General features: G+C 55.7%; 1 protein-coding gene across 14 annotated transcripts in view; it reads left to right on the forward strand.

Annotated features, from left to right (window-relative positions):
* Positions 1-15,774, forward strand: part of GBA (glucosylceramidase beta) — a 28,683-nt gene that overhangs the window by 7,200 nt on the left and 5,709 nt on the right. For 8 of the 14 annotated variants that reach the window (XM_038383046.2, XM_043501753.1, XM_043501754.1 and 5 more), the window contains 2 exons: positions 817-942; positions 1,608-3,438. The exons of 4 other annotated variants lie outside the window; for them this stretch is intronic. In XM_038383046.2, coding sequence (XP_038238974.1) covers positions 817-942; positions 1,608-1,713 — 232 coding nt within the window. In that variant the 3' untranslated portion in view covers positions 1,714-3,438. Of the gene's footprint in view, positions 1-816; positions 943-1,607; positions 3,439-7,997; positions 8,002-9,422; positions 9,435-14,471; positions 14,549-15,774 lie in introns of those variants that run through there. 2 more of the 14 variants (XR_006276825.1, XM_043501763.1) reach the window with 2 other exon arrangements.

Genomic DNA, 15,774 nt, shown 5'->3' on the forward strand with positions numbered 1-15,774 from the left:
GATTTCAGAATTGGCTGAAAAGCTGAGAGAGGCAGACATAGAATAGTGGGGCAGAAAGTAACAACAGGAAAGGGAGACGGAATGGGAGCCGATGTGCCTCTGCGATGCTGGGAATTGAGGGTCCCCACAGAGCTGAGGTTTCGCAGGTGAAAAACAAAGGGCCTTTAACAAGAGCGTGGCCTTCAGTCTGGTCTGCTCCTTTGGTCTCCAGGCTCAAGGGAAGATGAGCTCAGCAGCCTGCTGGGTGAATGTAAGCTGAGCCCCCTCCCCCCCACAGTTTCTTTTTAAGACACATGCACACACCCCCACGAGGGGAAAACGTGGATGGCTTGGCCTGGTTTATTCACGCATTATTTTGCCCACCAATTAGACCTAACATTTGACACATCAATTTTGATTTATTAATTTTTTGGCTCCACATTTCCTGTTCTTTAACCTGCATCATTTTAACACAGCTCTTGGATGATGCTAGTAGGCCCTTTGCGTTTGGGCTTGGTTACTTTGTGTCTTTTGGGTTTTGTTCACCCATTGATTCAATTTAATTATTGAAAACAATGTGACCTATTTCCCAGTTCACGTCCAAGCCAGCAGGGTTCTAGGTTACTCTGACACCTTGTGAAGTGGTGCAGCCTTTTTGCACTTGAGCTCACAACTGGGGGTAAATTTTAGGTCCAATAATTACAGCAGTGCCCAGTGAGCCAGGCTCTGCTCCCTACCACCCCAGGCTGCAACCTCTCTGTTTGTTGGCCCAGCGTTGTCTCTGGAGGCCGTCGCTTTCCTTCCCCCTGTGCTCACCGCTCCCTCTTATCTGTGCAGCAAGTTCATCCCCGAGGGCTCCCAGCGTGTCGGGCTGGTTGTCTCCAAGAAGAGCTGCAGGTGCAACCTGGAGTACATAGCCTTCCTGCGCCCGGATGGCGCCGCCGCGCTCGTGGTCCTGAACAGGTGTGTGGCTGGGCCTGGAGTGTGAGAGCCTCATCCAAACCGGGAGTGGGGCAGGGGCTTAGGGAGTCAGTGCCGGGATGCGAGTTCATACAATCATAGAATATCAGGTTTGGAAGGGACCTCAGGAGGTCAACTAGTCCAACCCTCTGCTCAAAGCAGGACCAATCCTTAACTAGTTGGGAGCCCAGAGCTGGCCTTTGGGGCAGGGAGGAGGAAAGAGACTTGGAAATAACCAGGCTACTCACTGTGCACTGCAAGAACAGTGCTGGTGGGGGCAGAGGAGGGCCATGCTGCTGGCCTGAGCATCAGCAGGTGCCCCCAGACTGGCAGGAGGCCCGCACCCTGCCCCCATGAGCTCGCAGTACAATCCAGGGGGCTGGGGAACCCTGAAAGCAGCTGGCTGTGGGGCAGGGAAGAGGCACTGAACACATAGTGGGTGAGAGCTCTGCTGGTCACATTCACTGATCCTCGTCCAGAGAGGGGCCTGGGAGCAGGGGAGACGAGTTGTGGTCCCTTCACCTTGCTCCTGTAGCCTGCATGGCACTGCTCTCTTCATCTGGAGGTGAGGTGCAGCCCCCTCGATTCATTGCCAGGCAGTCAGTGGTGGAGCTGGATCTGCTGGGCAGCCATGCAGTCAGACTGACTCTGCCTCTCGCCCTCCCCAGGTACTCCGTGGACATGTCGTTCGGGATCTCGGACCCAAGGGTTGGTTTCATTGAGGCTCTGGCTCCAGCTGACTCCATCCAGACCTACCTGTGGAGACGGCAGTGAGAAGGCTCGGGGGACCTGGGGCGGGGAGAGGATTCAGCGTGCTGCTCTGAAGAATCACTTTGTGGGGACGTTCTAGGCAGCACAGACAGGGCTGGGTGGGGCCCTCAGGAAGGCCAGCACCCACCTAGATCTGCCCCTTGCAAAGCACAGCACCTGGGCAGGGGCAAAGCTGAGCAGCTGAGCCCCAAGCCTGCAGCATGTCTAGAGCCAGCTGGGCCCTACTGGACCCGGGCACGGAAGGAGCAGGGCTTCCTTTGCCCCACAGGAGTGGAGATCCATGTGCTGTAAACACAATTGCTGCTGCTCTGCTAAACAGCAGCCGTCTCTGGCTCTCTTTGGGGACCCCCCCAGCCTGGTCTCCAGCAGAGCCTAGCACATGGGCATGCCTGTCTGGAGCTTTATATCAACTGGGGGTTAAAACCCCGCCGCCTCTCCCCTCCCATGCACTGCACCCCAGGCTGCTCCCACCCCAGTGATGCTTCCTTGGATGCTTTGAACAAAGGAGACCGGAACAGCTGGGTCCAGAGGGGAAAGCCCCCTGAGCATGCTGGGAAATAATCTCCTTTATAAACCCCCTGCTGGAGGCTCAGTCTGCAGGGCGGTAAGCGAGGCACCTGGGCGAGGACGGTAACTTCATGCTGAGATCCAATGGGCAGGCTTTGCAGTGGCGCCAGGAGCCATTACCCCTGGGCTGAGCGCTGCTCACCTTAATCTGCCCCAGGGAGGTCCGTGTTTGGGGCGGGTGCCCCGGCTGGCTCCCAACCTCCCACTGTCTTGCGGGGCTGCCTGTCATGCTGCTGTCTGTCGGCATCTCTGGCCTTCCCCTGTCGGGCTGCAAGAGATGGAATCACTGGGAGCTCCTTGAGATTGGACCCCCCACCTCAGACAGTGGCTGATAACTGGAGCAGGGGGTCACAGATGAGGGCCCAGGCTTGTTCAGCCTCTGGGCTCTGTGTTCCTTGTCGCTCTGTGACAGAATCAGGCTCCAGTGGGGCATGCTGGATGGTGTTCCACCCACTACAGGCTCTCCCCGCCTGGGAGCCCTTGGGCCAGGGACTTTGCCTGGCAGAGTTCATGCTGGGGATGGTGCTGTATACATTGAATAATTGTTGACTAGCAAGGGGTGCAGCGGCCTAGGGAACATGCTGCTCTGACAGCGTCTTTGGGCAGGCCTGAGGGAGAGGAAATAGGGAATGGGTGAGAGAGCTTCTTTACCTTTTCTGTGAATAGCAGAGCAAGGGCCCAGCAGATGAAATTGTAAGGAAATAAATGTTTAAAGTACATAAAAAGAAATAATATTTTAACAAGGTGCATAATTTACCTGTGGAACTCACTGCCACAAGATTTCACTGAGGCAAAGAGCTGATAGGATTCCAAAAAAACATTAGCCATTTATATGGATACTCATTAACACCCTAGTTACATTTTGAAAGGATAAAACCAAAGCTTGGACAAAATCTAAACCCTCCTGCTTCGGAGCGTGACCCAGTGACTCACTGCTCTAGGAGGGACGAGCAGACCAGTGGCCCCGTTACTGAAGTGGAGTTGTTTTGCACGTAAAGCAGGTATTCCACCACTGGTTTATGTATGAGGAACACAGCATGCTTTCCTCCATGTTCCAGTTCTTACTTTTTAAGCATAGAATGAAATTTCGGAACATTTCCAAGTAATTTGTTACTTATTTTGAATACAAATGAATTTAAAATGGTTCCTTTAAGAAGTTTAGCACCTGGTGTCAGACTCTTCTGTGTGTCCTGAATGATCTTATTAATGGGATAACAGAGATGCTTCAAACTGCCCACTTCAGACTCACTAAAACCTGGTGCACTGGCTACAGTTGAAGACTTTTTTTCTTTCTTTTTAAGAGGATTAATCTTAATTTTTGGCAGTGGTCTTGGTAATTGCAAGTTTCTTCAGCAGGGACTGACAACTAATCTTCTGCAGAGTTCCGCACACAACAGCTGGCTACCGTCTCCTGTTGGCTCAGTGGCAGCGAAGCTGAAAGTGCCCTCAGCAAAGATGCCATCTTTCAAAATGACCCATGGTAACGAAGCCAGCCTGCCCTTAGGGATGCTGGTGGGGCTTGGCAGCAGAGAGATTGTCAGTCCTAAAGAAACAAATGGCTTTGAAAAGCTCCTTGTTTCACCCAATCTGCTCACCGGGGGAGAGCAGGGGGAAGCTTCAGCATGGATATGGGCTTGCACGCACCCAGAGGAGTGTGAGGGGAAAATAGGTGTGAACAAGGGACTGGGGACTGCGTGCTCTGCCTTCTTTGCACTGCTCCAGAGTGGGGTGCACAGCCAAAGTGCTGTGGTGAAGCTGCCCCTATAAATGAAACGTTTAAGGTTGACACTCCTCAGGCTCACTAGTAATGTTTGCTTTGGGTTTCTCCTTTAGTTCCCATGTTGAGTTTGTAATAATAATAGAAAGCAGGGAAATTGCCAGCTGCAGTCTGTGTTGAAATGATGTTAAGTCTGAGTGTGTATCAGAACCTGCAAATGTTACAAGGATGTTGCAATTATCGCCAAGCCGGGCATTATAAACCCAGGAAATCCTGAGGTGAAGAAAGTTTAAAAGCAAGCCCAACATGTTTCTTAAGGCTTGGGAATGCAGAATTTAAGGTTTGCAAACATCTCTAACTCCAGCATTCTGCAACAGGATGAACGAAAGGAAGCAAATCTAATATGTCTATAAATCCGTTTAACCTAAGAGGGAACTGCAAGCATTGTTATGGAGGGATCAGTGTCTGGCTGCTGCATGATGTTGCTACAGGGCAGGCCGTACCTTTGTTTGGGTGCCATAAACTGGGCATTTCCAGCCCCTAATAACCATGTCTGGATTGTGTTTGTGTTTAACCTTCACTTGGCCTTTCTTGGGTTTGTGACACTTGTGTCCCCTGTAACAGTTTTACCCTTGAGACACTACAACGCACTCAACTTCACCTCCACATTCAGCTGGGACTCCTGGAATGTATGTTCTGGGTGATTTTACCCCATCCTCTGACATGGTCCAAGATCGGCTGTAAGACTGGACCATGAGTCTGGCCAGGTCTGCAGGAGGGTTTCTAGGGAATGATCCACCCCAAGTCCCAAAGGGCTGGAAGGAGCAGGAGTCTCATCCTCTTGCCCTGCCCAGTGCTCGGGGCCTCCCCTGCACTGGGAATGGGTGAAAAGCCAAAGATTGGCAAGCACTGCCAGCGGATTTGAAAGTTACATTGGAGCAAATGTTGAAAAATCCTCCCTGGATTCCCCTTAATGCAAAGCCAGGGCCTTGCCTTGTCCCCAGGACTGTCACCAGGATGATCACCGAGTGGTGTGGCCTGCAAGGCAGGTGTCACCATATCCCTGTCAGCTCTGCGGAGCAAGACAATGCCTGTCGGTTCCTGTTTCCTTGGCAGCTGGCTGCACAAGCGCCACTGGCTTTGCTGGTATGCAGCTAGTGCCGTGGGCTGAATCACCAGGTGAGCAGAGCTGGTCCTGGGAGACCTGAAGCCGTGGTGGCTCTGGGGGGTGCCAGGATCCCTGGGGCTGGCCTGAGAGGAGCAAGGGAACAGGGAAGGTGTGTGCACAGATGCTGAGCGTGGGCTGTTTTCTGAGCACTACAGCAGCCCTCTCGGGGGTGAGTTGGGAAAATAGGGCACAGAGAGGTGAGAGCCCATAGCCAGGCAGGGGCCTTGGGGCCTGGAGTGCACATGGTCTAAGCCCAGGGGGCTAGATCAGGCCACATCTCTGAGCAGTGATGTAGGCGGGGAGGGGGGTACTTTGACCTTCCCATCCCTGATGTGTTTCTGTGGTTCGGTCAGTAGCATGCAGCCTACCTGCCTGGGGAGGGGACTGGCCTCTGGACTGGGGAGCAGGGCCTTGCACTAAGTCGCTCCTGAAGCTTTGCTGCAAGTCACGGGTTTGGATCCATTATTAAAGTCACTTTCCTAAAGCAGAATTGCTGCCCTGGGAATGGGCCGGGCCCCAAGCCCCCACCCAGCTTCAGGAAAAACCAAGAGGAATTCTCCCTGACTGTTCCCTCCCTGGCTGAGCTCCCCAGCCTTGAGGCAGGTAGATGAGACAAACTGAGGTGCTGATCAAAATGAGTATCTGAGATAGGGCTTGGCTGAGGGGTTCCCCTTGGCCAGGCATCTCCTCGTGGGCTGTGGGGGGTCGGGACAAGGGGCTTCTCTCTGGTTGGTCACATTCCACACTAAGCTTCCCTGGAGATTTCCCAGCTTCTGCCCCCCCCCCCCCACTTCCTGGGATGCATTGGCCTGGCTTCAGCCTGCCAGTTGGATGCACCCTGTGAGCTGGCCTCCCTAAGGGTCCCCGCAGCTGCATGTGGCCCATGCCTGCTCCGTGCCTAGCAGGGCAGATGTGGCTGGTGGCACTGGAGGAAAAGTGATTTAATTGCCCTTCCCCGTAAACATAGCTGATAGCACAGAGAAGCAGTTAGGCACACACCCCCAGTCTGGCCCTGGGAGCCAAGATGCTGATGCTCAGTGGTGCAGTGTGTGGCTCTGGGACAGGTTTTGCAGTTGAGCCGGTGCCTAGTTCTGAAGGAGCCGGGAGCCTTCATGTTTGTTTTACTGGGAGGTGTTTAGTCCCAGGCACCCAGAGTGTTGTGTGACATCGGGTGTGTGGCCCAGGGAATGGAGTGGGGGGGCTTAGGAGTTGTAGTAAGCAGTGGAGAGGGGCGTTGGGGGGATGCTCCAGGAATAGCAGGTGGTAATTCAGGAGTGGGTGAAAGGGCCACATTGGTCGCAGGGGAATTGTGCAGCACTTGGCAGCTGAGGGTGCCCCAGTGGGAAGACGTGCGGGGGGGGCAGGCAGCCGTGAGCAGCTGGGTGAGCACAGAGACGGGTGCGGTGCCGCTTCCTCCAGAATGGGGTTCAGTGAGAGCAGCTGGGGGAAGATGGAGGTGACCAGGGTTGGGCAGGGGGAGCCAGTGCAAGGCACTGCCTAGGAGGGACCAGGCTGAGTGCTGGGAGATGGACGGATGGGGGGGTAACGCTGACCAATAAACTTGCTACGCTGAAAACAAGCCAAAGCACAGTCCCTCCCCTGGTCAGGGACGAGGCCAAGGCTAGGTCCACACTTGCCATGACAGTGCTGAGGTGTGGCCCTCAGCTGATCCCTGCAGCACCTCTAGGCCACAGGGACCCCATGCCCCACCCTGAGCCCCCAAGGCTGCTGCCAGGCCTGTGGCTTTGGAGAGGCTTCCACAGCTCCCCAGGGTCCCTGAGGGACCCACAGGCCAGCATTGGCAAGCCCAGGCTATTGCTATGAAGGCTATGGGTCCCCGCTGACCTCTGGGGTGGAAAGGGTCCTGCTACCCCTCTGGCTCTCGGCTCTTTGTCTCCTGTCTGATGGGCTCCCAGTTTGGCGAGCTTAGAGGATGAGCCCTGCTGTGCCCCATGGCAGGCAGCAAGGGCGTGCGCAGCATCTCCGGGTGGGAGACACGAATGCTGGTGGGTCCAGCTGCCATTGCTGTCCGAGCGGGTGACTCAGCCGGCTGCAGCTGGACAGGCAGATGAAGGCCCTTTATAGGAACCCCTGGCCCCAAAGGCGTCTCGGGGACTTTTTTGGGCAGCCCCAGATCGGGGGAGCTGGCGTGAAGGAGCCAGGAGGTCCTGGAGCCGGGACACGAGCCTTCGCTACTGGGGCAGAGAGGCTGGAAACGTGACATGAGGGCAAAATGGCGAGACTGGGCCAGGCCCTGGCTGTGGGGACACGGCAGCCAGAGAGCCGGGCTGGGCCCTGGCTGTGCGGACGGGGCAGCCAGAGAGCAGCCTACGGCCATGGGCCTGGGTGCCATGGTGCTGCCCCTGGCAGTGGCAGAAGGGCGCAGGGGAGGTGATGGTCTCAGCCCAAGCCCTGCTGAGTGCCGAGTGCTGGCAGCAAGGACTCGACTGGCTGGTCCAGTTCCATTCCCTGATACCCCCCCCACATCACTGGGCTGGAGTAGGCAGCTTGGCCCCCTGCCCATGTTCTGCTCCAGAAGTCCCTGTGGTGCTGGGCTTGCCAGCTGCTTCTGAGGCTGATGCTGCTGAGGGGACACTGAGCGGGGACTGGGTGACCCAGCGGCCCCGACACTCACAGCTTCCGTCTTGCTTTCAGGCCCAGGTGCCCAGCGCCGCGCATGCTGGGCTGACGCTGGGCAGGAAAGGCGCCATTTGGGCCGGGTGCACCAGTATCATGGGATAGTTCCTTTTCATCCAGACAGCATCCGGGGTAGCAGGTAAGTGCTTGTGATACGTCATGTGTGTGACCCAGGTGGAGGATCCCTCCTGGGGGCAGGTCAGTCTCTGCACTTCGTCCCCAGGACCTGTGTGCTCCCATGGAGCTGCCCTGTCAGTCCCCATTCCCTGCCCGCGATGCCCACGCTGCAGGCATCCATAACGTTTGTGCTTTCAGTTTCCCAAACGCTTAGAGTGCAACGGGGGTGGTCCCTGACTTGAGGCTGGAGAAAACATGCAGGAAAGAGAATAGGGATGGTGGGGGGCAAGGACCCAGGGGAAGACCAGGACATGGGAGAGATGGGATGGGGGTCAGGATGCAGAGGTGGGCAAATGGGGTGTGGGAGCTAGCACAGGGGGTGCAGACAGGTGGGGAGGTAGGAAAACAGGGCCATGAGTGGATCTTGTGGCAGATGGGGTGGGGGATAGGCCATAGGGAGGCAGAATGCTTGAGAATAAGGCCAGTGGTATGTGGGGGCAGGCCCACTGAGGGTAGGACACAGTGAGGTAGGAGCCTGGGGCATAGGAGCACTGGGGAAGGGGGCAGACTCCAGTGGAGCAAGGGTCAGATGAGGTGAATGACATAACCTGGGTGGCAGATGGGCAGGGACATGGGGAGAAATGTGGGGCAGGGGCAGATGGCTGGGGGGTCAGGACACTGGTCTCTCTGGGTGTCCCACAACCCGGTCTGGGCAGAGCATGGAGCACTGGTTGCATCCACCTTGAATGGAGCTGAACACACAGCCCAACCCTGCAGCAGCGCGTGGGCCAAGGGAGGCAGGTGCTTGGATGCCAGCGCAGGGCGCTCACAGAGTCATACCAGCTGCACCTTCCACAAGGACTGGCTGCGTGCAGTGTGTCACTGGGTGGCTGCACAAGCTCTTCAGAGCATCCGGAGCTGCTCATGGGGCTGGGGGTTGCGTTCTGCACCAGCCCCTCCTGGCTGGTGCCAGACCCACCTGGCAGGAGTAGCAGGTTCCGGGCAGGGGGGCTAAATCCTGCTGTGTGTGGGGGGGTGTGTGTGCCAGAACTGGTTGTGAGCCTGCTGAGGCGGCTCACATTTGGGTCAGGTTGTGTGTGACTCAAACGGAAATGCAGGGAACTCCATGGGCTCCAGGCCCCAGCATGGCATAGTAGCCAATACTGAGCAGGGCAAACCAGGACTTGGGCTTGCTGCCTTTGGAATCTGCATCCCCTCCCCACTGGCCCTGTATCTGGCCCTGCCGAACATCCCTTCGCGTGCACAGACACCCCCAAGGGGCCCTGCCTGGGTGCCCCTTGGCCAGGGCAATTTGCTGGCAGCGTTCACCTGGCGCAGAGGCAGCATGCACTAGTCAGGCTATAAAGCAGTGATCCAGCAGGGGGTGCAGCGGCCCAGGGAGTGAGCAGTGGGGTCCCCAGGCTGCAAAGTGGTCCAGCCCCTCCTGGCTTGGCTCCCTTCCTGGGCCAGGCGGGTGCCTGTCGGGCACAGTGTGGAGATGGGCAGGAGCGGGGTGGGATGAGGTGCATTGGTGGGAGAACCGGGAGGAAAAAAAGGGCCTAAGCTGCAAAATCAAATCCAGAATCTCCCCCAGCCCGCCATGTGGGCATCCCTGTCACAGGGGGCTGGGCCCTCTCTCATGAGGGGACCCTGGGCAGGTTTCTGCTTGGAGACTTTGGGGCTTGCCCATGGCTTGAGGTCACTAGAAAATCCAGCTTTCCCAGCCCCACCCAGCTACTGGGGGGGTGGAATGACCCAGTGAGGCCCCTGGTGGAGTGGAACCCTGGCCCCAGTGAGCTGCTGCCAGTAGGGCTGGGCTACTGCAAACGGCCAGAGAGAGCAGCCTGCACTCCAGCACACTCGATGGGGATCATATCGTACTATGGGGCTGAACTCTGCCCTGCCCAGCTGGGGGCAAAGGGGGCACGGACTGGGGGGTGGGTAGGTTTATGATCTGGGATCGTTTGGGGGGGATGTAGGGAGCACACCCCCACCCCTGTGATCAATGAACCTGCTGCAGTGATCGCCAGCCCTGGCAAGTGCTGCGGCTGGCACCAAGCTTCCTGCAGTTCCGTTGGCACCAGCTCAGCCAGAGCCTCCTTTCTCCAGCTGCTCCTGTGGTACTGCTCCATGAAGAGCCTGTGGCACAGAGAAGCAGCTGGAAGCAAGGAGGGGCCAGCTGGTTACCTAAGAGCCTTGCTAGGATGTAACATCTCTATGGCCACGGCAGCCCCAGGCTGGATGGTGGCTCTGCTAAGCTAGGCACTGGACACACGTGCTGCAAGAAAACCTCCAAAACATGCCCCCAGCACCAGTGAGGCAGCAACATCTGGATTAGCAGAACTGGGAACACTAGCTGTGCCAAGCATGTCCTGCCCCTCCCCCCCATGGGGCTCACACCGGTACCCAGTGCCGGTGTGTAGCCGATCGCCTATTTGGGCGGCTCACTGGAGCACGTGGGGAGGAGCATGGTATGAACATTGGCACAGCTGCAGTGCATGATGGCTTATTGCGGCACCAAGAGTGAGTGGGCATGGGAGAGCCACCCCTACCTACCCAAGAAGGAGCCTAACCAAGCCCACAGAGTGGAGAGAGCTTCATGGTCATATTTTGCACAAGTGTCTGAGAGTAGTGTCTCGTGGATGGAGCTTATTCTGTGGATGGTGCTTGGAAAAGTACCACCCCCATCATCTGGCGCCCAAGTGACACCCAGACAGAACCTCATGCCACCCCATGCACTTGGAGCAGCCTCCCAATGGAGGCTGCCAGTGCCCAGCTGTTCTGGGAAGTGTTCCGTGCCCAGTGGCTGCTGTGCCACAATGGTGTTTGCATTGTCCTGCCCTTGATTGCCTCCAGCTGCTCACCTACATGGCTAATGCTCTGCTGAGGAGCCACAGAGGGATGAGATACTGAAGGACGACCCATCACTCTCACAGATCTTGGGAGACAGGCCAGTCCTTGCTTACAGACAGCCCCCCAATCTGAAGCAAATACTCACCAGCAACCACACACCACACAACAGAACCACCAACCCAGGAACCTATCCTTGCAACAAAGCCCGTTGCCAACTCTGTCCACATGTCTATTCAGGGGACACCATCATAGGGCCTAATCACATCAGCCACATTATCAGAGGCTCGTTCATCTGCACATCTACCAATGTGATATATGCCATCATGTGCCAGCAATGCCCCTCTGCCATGTACATTGGTCAAACTGGACAGTCTTTACGTAAAAGAATGAATGGACACAAATCAAACGTCAAGAATTATAACATTCAAAAACCAGTTGGAGAACACTTCAATCTCTCTGGTCACTCGATTACAGACCTAAGAGTGGCTATACTTCAACAAAAAAGCTTCAAAAACAGACTCCAACGAGAGACTGCTGAATTGGAATTAATTTGCAAACTGGATACAATTAACTTAGGCTTGAATAGAGACTGGGAATGGATGAGTCATTACACAAAGTAAAACTATTTCCCCATGTTATTTCTCCCCCCCCCACCCCACCCCACACCCCACTGTTCCTCAGATATTCTTAGGTTTCATAGTAGCAGCTGTGTTAGTCTGTATTTGCAAAAAGAAAAGGAGTACTTGTGGCACCTTAGAGACTAACAAATTTATTAGAGCATAAGCGTTCGTGAGCTACGATGAAGTGAGCTGTAGCTCACGAAAGCTTATGCTCTAATAAATTTGTTAGTCTCTAAGGTGCCACGGGTACTCCTTTTCTTTTTGCGAATACAGACTAACACGGCTGCTACTCTGAAACCTCTCCTTACAGTGTGTATGATAAACCCATTGTTTCATGTTCTGTGTGTGTGTTTATCAATCTCCCCTCTGTTTTTTCCACCAAATGCATCCGATGAAGTGAGCTGTAGCTCACGAAAGCTTATGCTCTAATAAATTTGTTAGTCGCTAAGGTGCCACAAGTACTCCTTTTCTTTTTGCGAATACAGACTAATACGGCTGCTACTCTGAAATCAGTGACCCTATGGAGGAGCTGGGTACGGAGGCCCCCTGTGACAAAGTGGGACTGTTCTTAATGTTTCCTCTGAATACTGTAGGAGTGCCTCAGTTTCCCCTATGCATTTCTTAAGTCTCTAGGTGGTGGGATAAGGGAGTGTAATTGTTGCAGAGCAAAGGGTCAGTGTACATAAATGGCCGACACACTGTCTCCTGGCAACTGATGGCCTGGGCAGTTGTGGTTGTCTGGCTCACTGCTCCCCAAAATGGACCCAGCTGAAAGGTCCTGTTCTCTGTACCTACAAACTCTAGTTTAGACCATGTTTCTGTCATCTAATAAACCTCTGGTTTCAGAGTAGCAGCCGTGTTAGTCTGTATTCGCAAAAAGAAAATGAGTACTTGTGGCACCTTAGAGACTAACAAATTTTTTTGAGCATAAACCTCTGTTTTACTGGCTGGCTGAGAGTCACGTCTGACTGCGAAGTTGGCGGGCTCCTGGGGAAGCCAGAAGGTTCTGCCCCCCAACTTCGCAGTCAGACGTGACTCTCAGCTAGCCAGTAAAACAGAAGGTTTATTAGACGACAGAAGTATGGTCTAAACCAGAACTTGTAGGTGCAGAGAACAGGACCCCTCAGCTGGGTCCATTTTGGGGGGCAGTGAGTCAGACAACCAGGTATGCACTTCACTCCTCATCCCCAGCCAGCCCCAAACTGCTTCACCCTCCAGCCCCTCCTCCTCTGGGTTTTGTCCCTTTCCCGGGCCAGGAGGGCACCTGACTCCTTTGTTCTCAACCCTTTAGCTCTCACCTTGCAGGGGGAAGGGCCCAGGCCATCAGTTGCCAGGAAACAGGGTGTCGGCCATTCTCTGTGTCCAGACCCCTGCACACACCTGCCCTCTAGGACTCTGCAATGATCATACACCCTTATCCCACCACCTAGATGCTTAAGAACTGCCTAGGGGAAACTGAGGCACCCCCACAATATTCAGAGGAAATATTAAGAACAGTCCCGCTTCGTCACAGGGTGGAACCATCAGGCTAAGGGCACAGGAAGCTCTTGGGGTCTCCTGTCCTGCTGAATAACACAAACAGTCTGAGCTGTCCCCTGCCACCTGGTGCAGAGCTTGACAGGAGCCTGGGGCTGGCTTCTGCTTCACAGGCCTGGAGAGGTGTCAGGAAGCTGAGTGTTTGGCTGCCTGCTCTAAGGTTTGCCCTGCAGCCTTTGCCACACCTGTGATGTTCTCACCCTTTCTCTGTGCTAGGAAAAAGCTACTGAGCAAGAACAGCGATGCCTGCTCCAGGCAGGAAAGGAGGGCTTCACATCCCAGAATTTGCACTTTGGTGCTGGCCTGGAAGGGCTGGCTCTGCTGCAGTCCATGGCAGGTATGCTAGCCAAGGCAGCTGAGACAGAGAAGGGAATGGGTCAGCGCTGGCCAGATCTTGGCTCTAAAGCAACCAAAAATCACAAGACCAGTTTGTTGTGGCCTGTTTAACCCTTAGGAGAGAGGTGGGGATGGGGGGGAGGCCCCAATCAGACCCACCCTCTGCGAAAAGCAGCACTGGAAAGTGGAGGGGGGGCTCTTATAAACAGCTGTTTTAACAAGATTGTAAGGCCTCTGCCTCCTGGGAAGCCCCAGGGTAATCGCTGCTCCTAGCACAGGGCTTTTTAGGGCTCTCCAGATGAGCTGTGGATCGGTTCTTGAGGAGGGAGCTGCTCTCAGGGGTTTTCTGGGAGGCCAGGGCACCTGCCACTGCCCATTCCTACTTTCAAAGACCACGAAAAGTATCCCATGAGCACATGAGTGCTGGGGTGACTGACGCAGATGTGCCCGGGAAGGTGTATTACCCTGTGGCCAACCATCTCCTCGCTATTCACCGAGGGGATCGCGTGGGGTTTCTGCCGAAAGCCGAGAACTAGCTGATTGGTGGAGTTAGCGGAAGACGTCAGTGTGGGAGATGGCTGGAGAAATGTAAACCAAAGATTATTAGGTTGCAGAACTCTTGCCGTGAGACTTGTGACCAGAGGCAAGGTGGGGTGTTGGGGTGACTCAGACAATGCTGAGAACCGGAGACATCTGCTGAGACAGCACTTGGTTTGCTGTCTGGACTGGTGGAGACTTGAGCATTTACAGAGACCCCCAGGAGAGCTTAGGGGACCCTGAGACAACAGCCTGAAGAGAGATGAGAGCAGAAGTGGCACAAACACATTACAGAGGAGAAACTCTGAACTGCCCCAGGTTTCTGGACTGGGGGTGGGGCTGTTCCTGTGCATCAGGGAAAGTCCACAGGAGAAATTCAGGGGAGAGATGGAGAGGCAGGTAGGGGGTTCTCCTGAGGGTCCTCTCCCTCTGCCCTGGACCAGCACTCGGGGCCTCCCCTGCTCCTGGGTTGTGTTGTGTGACCAGAGGTTTGCAAATGCTGCTGGGAGGGTCAGAGCAAAAGTTGCAAAATCCTCCCCAGATTCCCTTTAGAATTCAGTCCGTGCCAGGGAACCTCCCTCTCCCCATGACAGACTCTTCTGGCTGAGCAGGTCGGCTCATCACCTCCCACGGAGCTCCTGCCCCACCAGGCAGGTGCCGCTGCACCCCAGTCTCTTGGGGATTGGGGAGAGAGGCAGAGCAGGACCTTTGGCCTCGGCAGCAGGGGCCTTTGCTTTGCTGGCTCACCAGGTGAGTGGGGCTAGTCTGGTTTGTTCGGTGCTGGGTGTGGGGGCTGACTGAGGCCGTTCGGGGAAGTGGAAGCTGCCCACGGGGAATATGGAGCGTGTTTGTTAGTTAACCCACACTGGCCTATGGGGAGACAGAGTGGAGCTGCCCCATTCCACACATGGGCAAACCGGGGCTCTGTGAGAGGCAGAGTCTTGCCCAGAGTGGCAGGAGTAGCAGAGTCAGGGCTAGACTTAGTGAACCCCAAGCTCCCAGGTCCATGCATGACACCCTGGGACTGTGGGAAGGGGGGCGTTTGCATTGCCAGTTCATCACTGTGCTACACCACCTGCCGGACGTGGCGGTGGCTTCGCACCTAGACACAGCCAGTCCCAGTGAAAGGCAGGTGTGGTCACTCAGCCGCCTCATTGCTTGGTCCCTTATGTAAGTTCTGTTCCAAATGCCAAGCGAGTTCTTCAGGGTGGGCAGGGCCCAGCTGGGCTCCCCGTACTGCCAGCTGGGGAAATGACGCACTTGGCGACGCCCAGAGAACATACTACCAACAGTAGGCACAGCTCAACTAGAGCCTGGACACGCTTTAGCTGCGGGTGCAATTATGCAGAGCAAGGCTCAGAAACTGAGGTTAAAAGCACCCAACAGCCCCCTCCCTGGAGCTGAGGGCTCGTCTGCAGCCACCACTTGGGAGCCCTTGGGCACGGCATCTCACAGGGGGCCCTGAATGGCTGAGCCGTGCATGGCTGCTGAGCTCCCCATGGGGAATGCAGAGCAGCCACTATTATTGCCCGTCCCATGGAGGCACACAGTGTTCCCGCCTGAAGACCTGTGCAGGGGATGGCTGCAGGGGCGTGTGGGGATGGGGGTGATGGGAAAAGCTGGGGGCTGAGTGGGAAGGTTCACGTTCAGAAGTGGGTGAGGGAAAGGGAGCAGCTCTGGCAAGCAGCTGGGTGGAGCCGGAAAAGCCAGGGTGGAGCAGGTGTAGGAGTGGGGAGACGCTGCTGGAGCCAGGAATGGAACTGAGTAGTGCTTTGAAGGTGAGGGAGAGGCTGGAGCTGGCTGTACAGGAGGAAGAGGGGCCATGCTGGGCAAGGAGGAACCCTGGCCAGAGTCCTAAGGGAAGCAGCTCCTCTTGGCCCTGGCATTGAGACAGGCAGAAGGGGAGAGAGCTGAGATATGGGGAGATGCCACCCCAGTGCAGGGACAGGAGCCTTTGCTGCGGAGGCAGAGCCGTA

Source organism: Dermochelys coriacea, chromosome 24 (assembly GCF_009764565.3).
Source record: "Dermochelys coriacea isolate rDerCor1 chromosome 24, rDerCor1.pri.v4, whole genome shotgun sequence".
Taxonomy (NCBI): Eukaryota; Metazoa; Chordata; order Testudines; family Dermochelyidae; genus Dermochelys; species Dermochelys coriacea.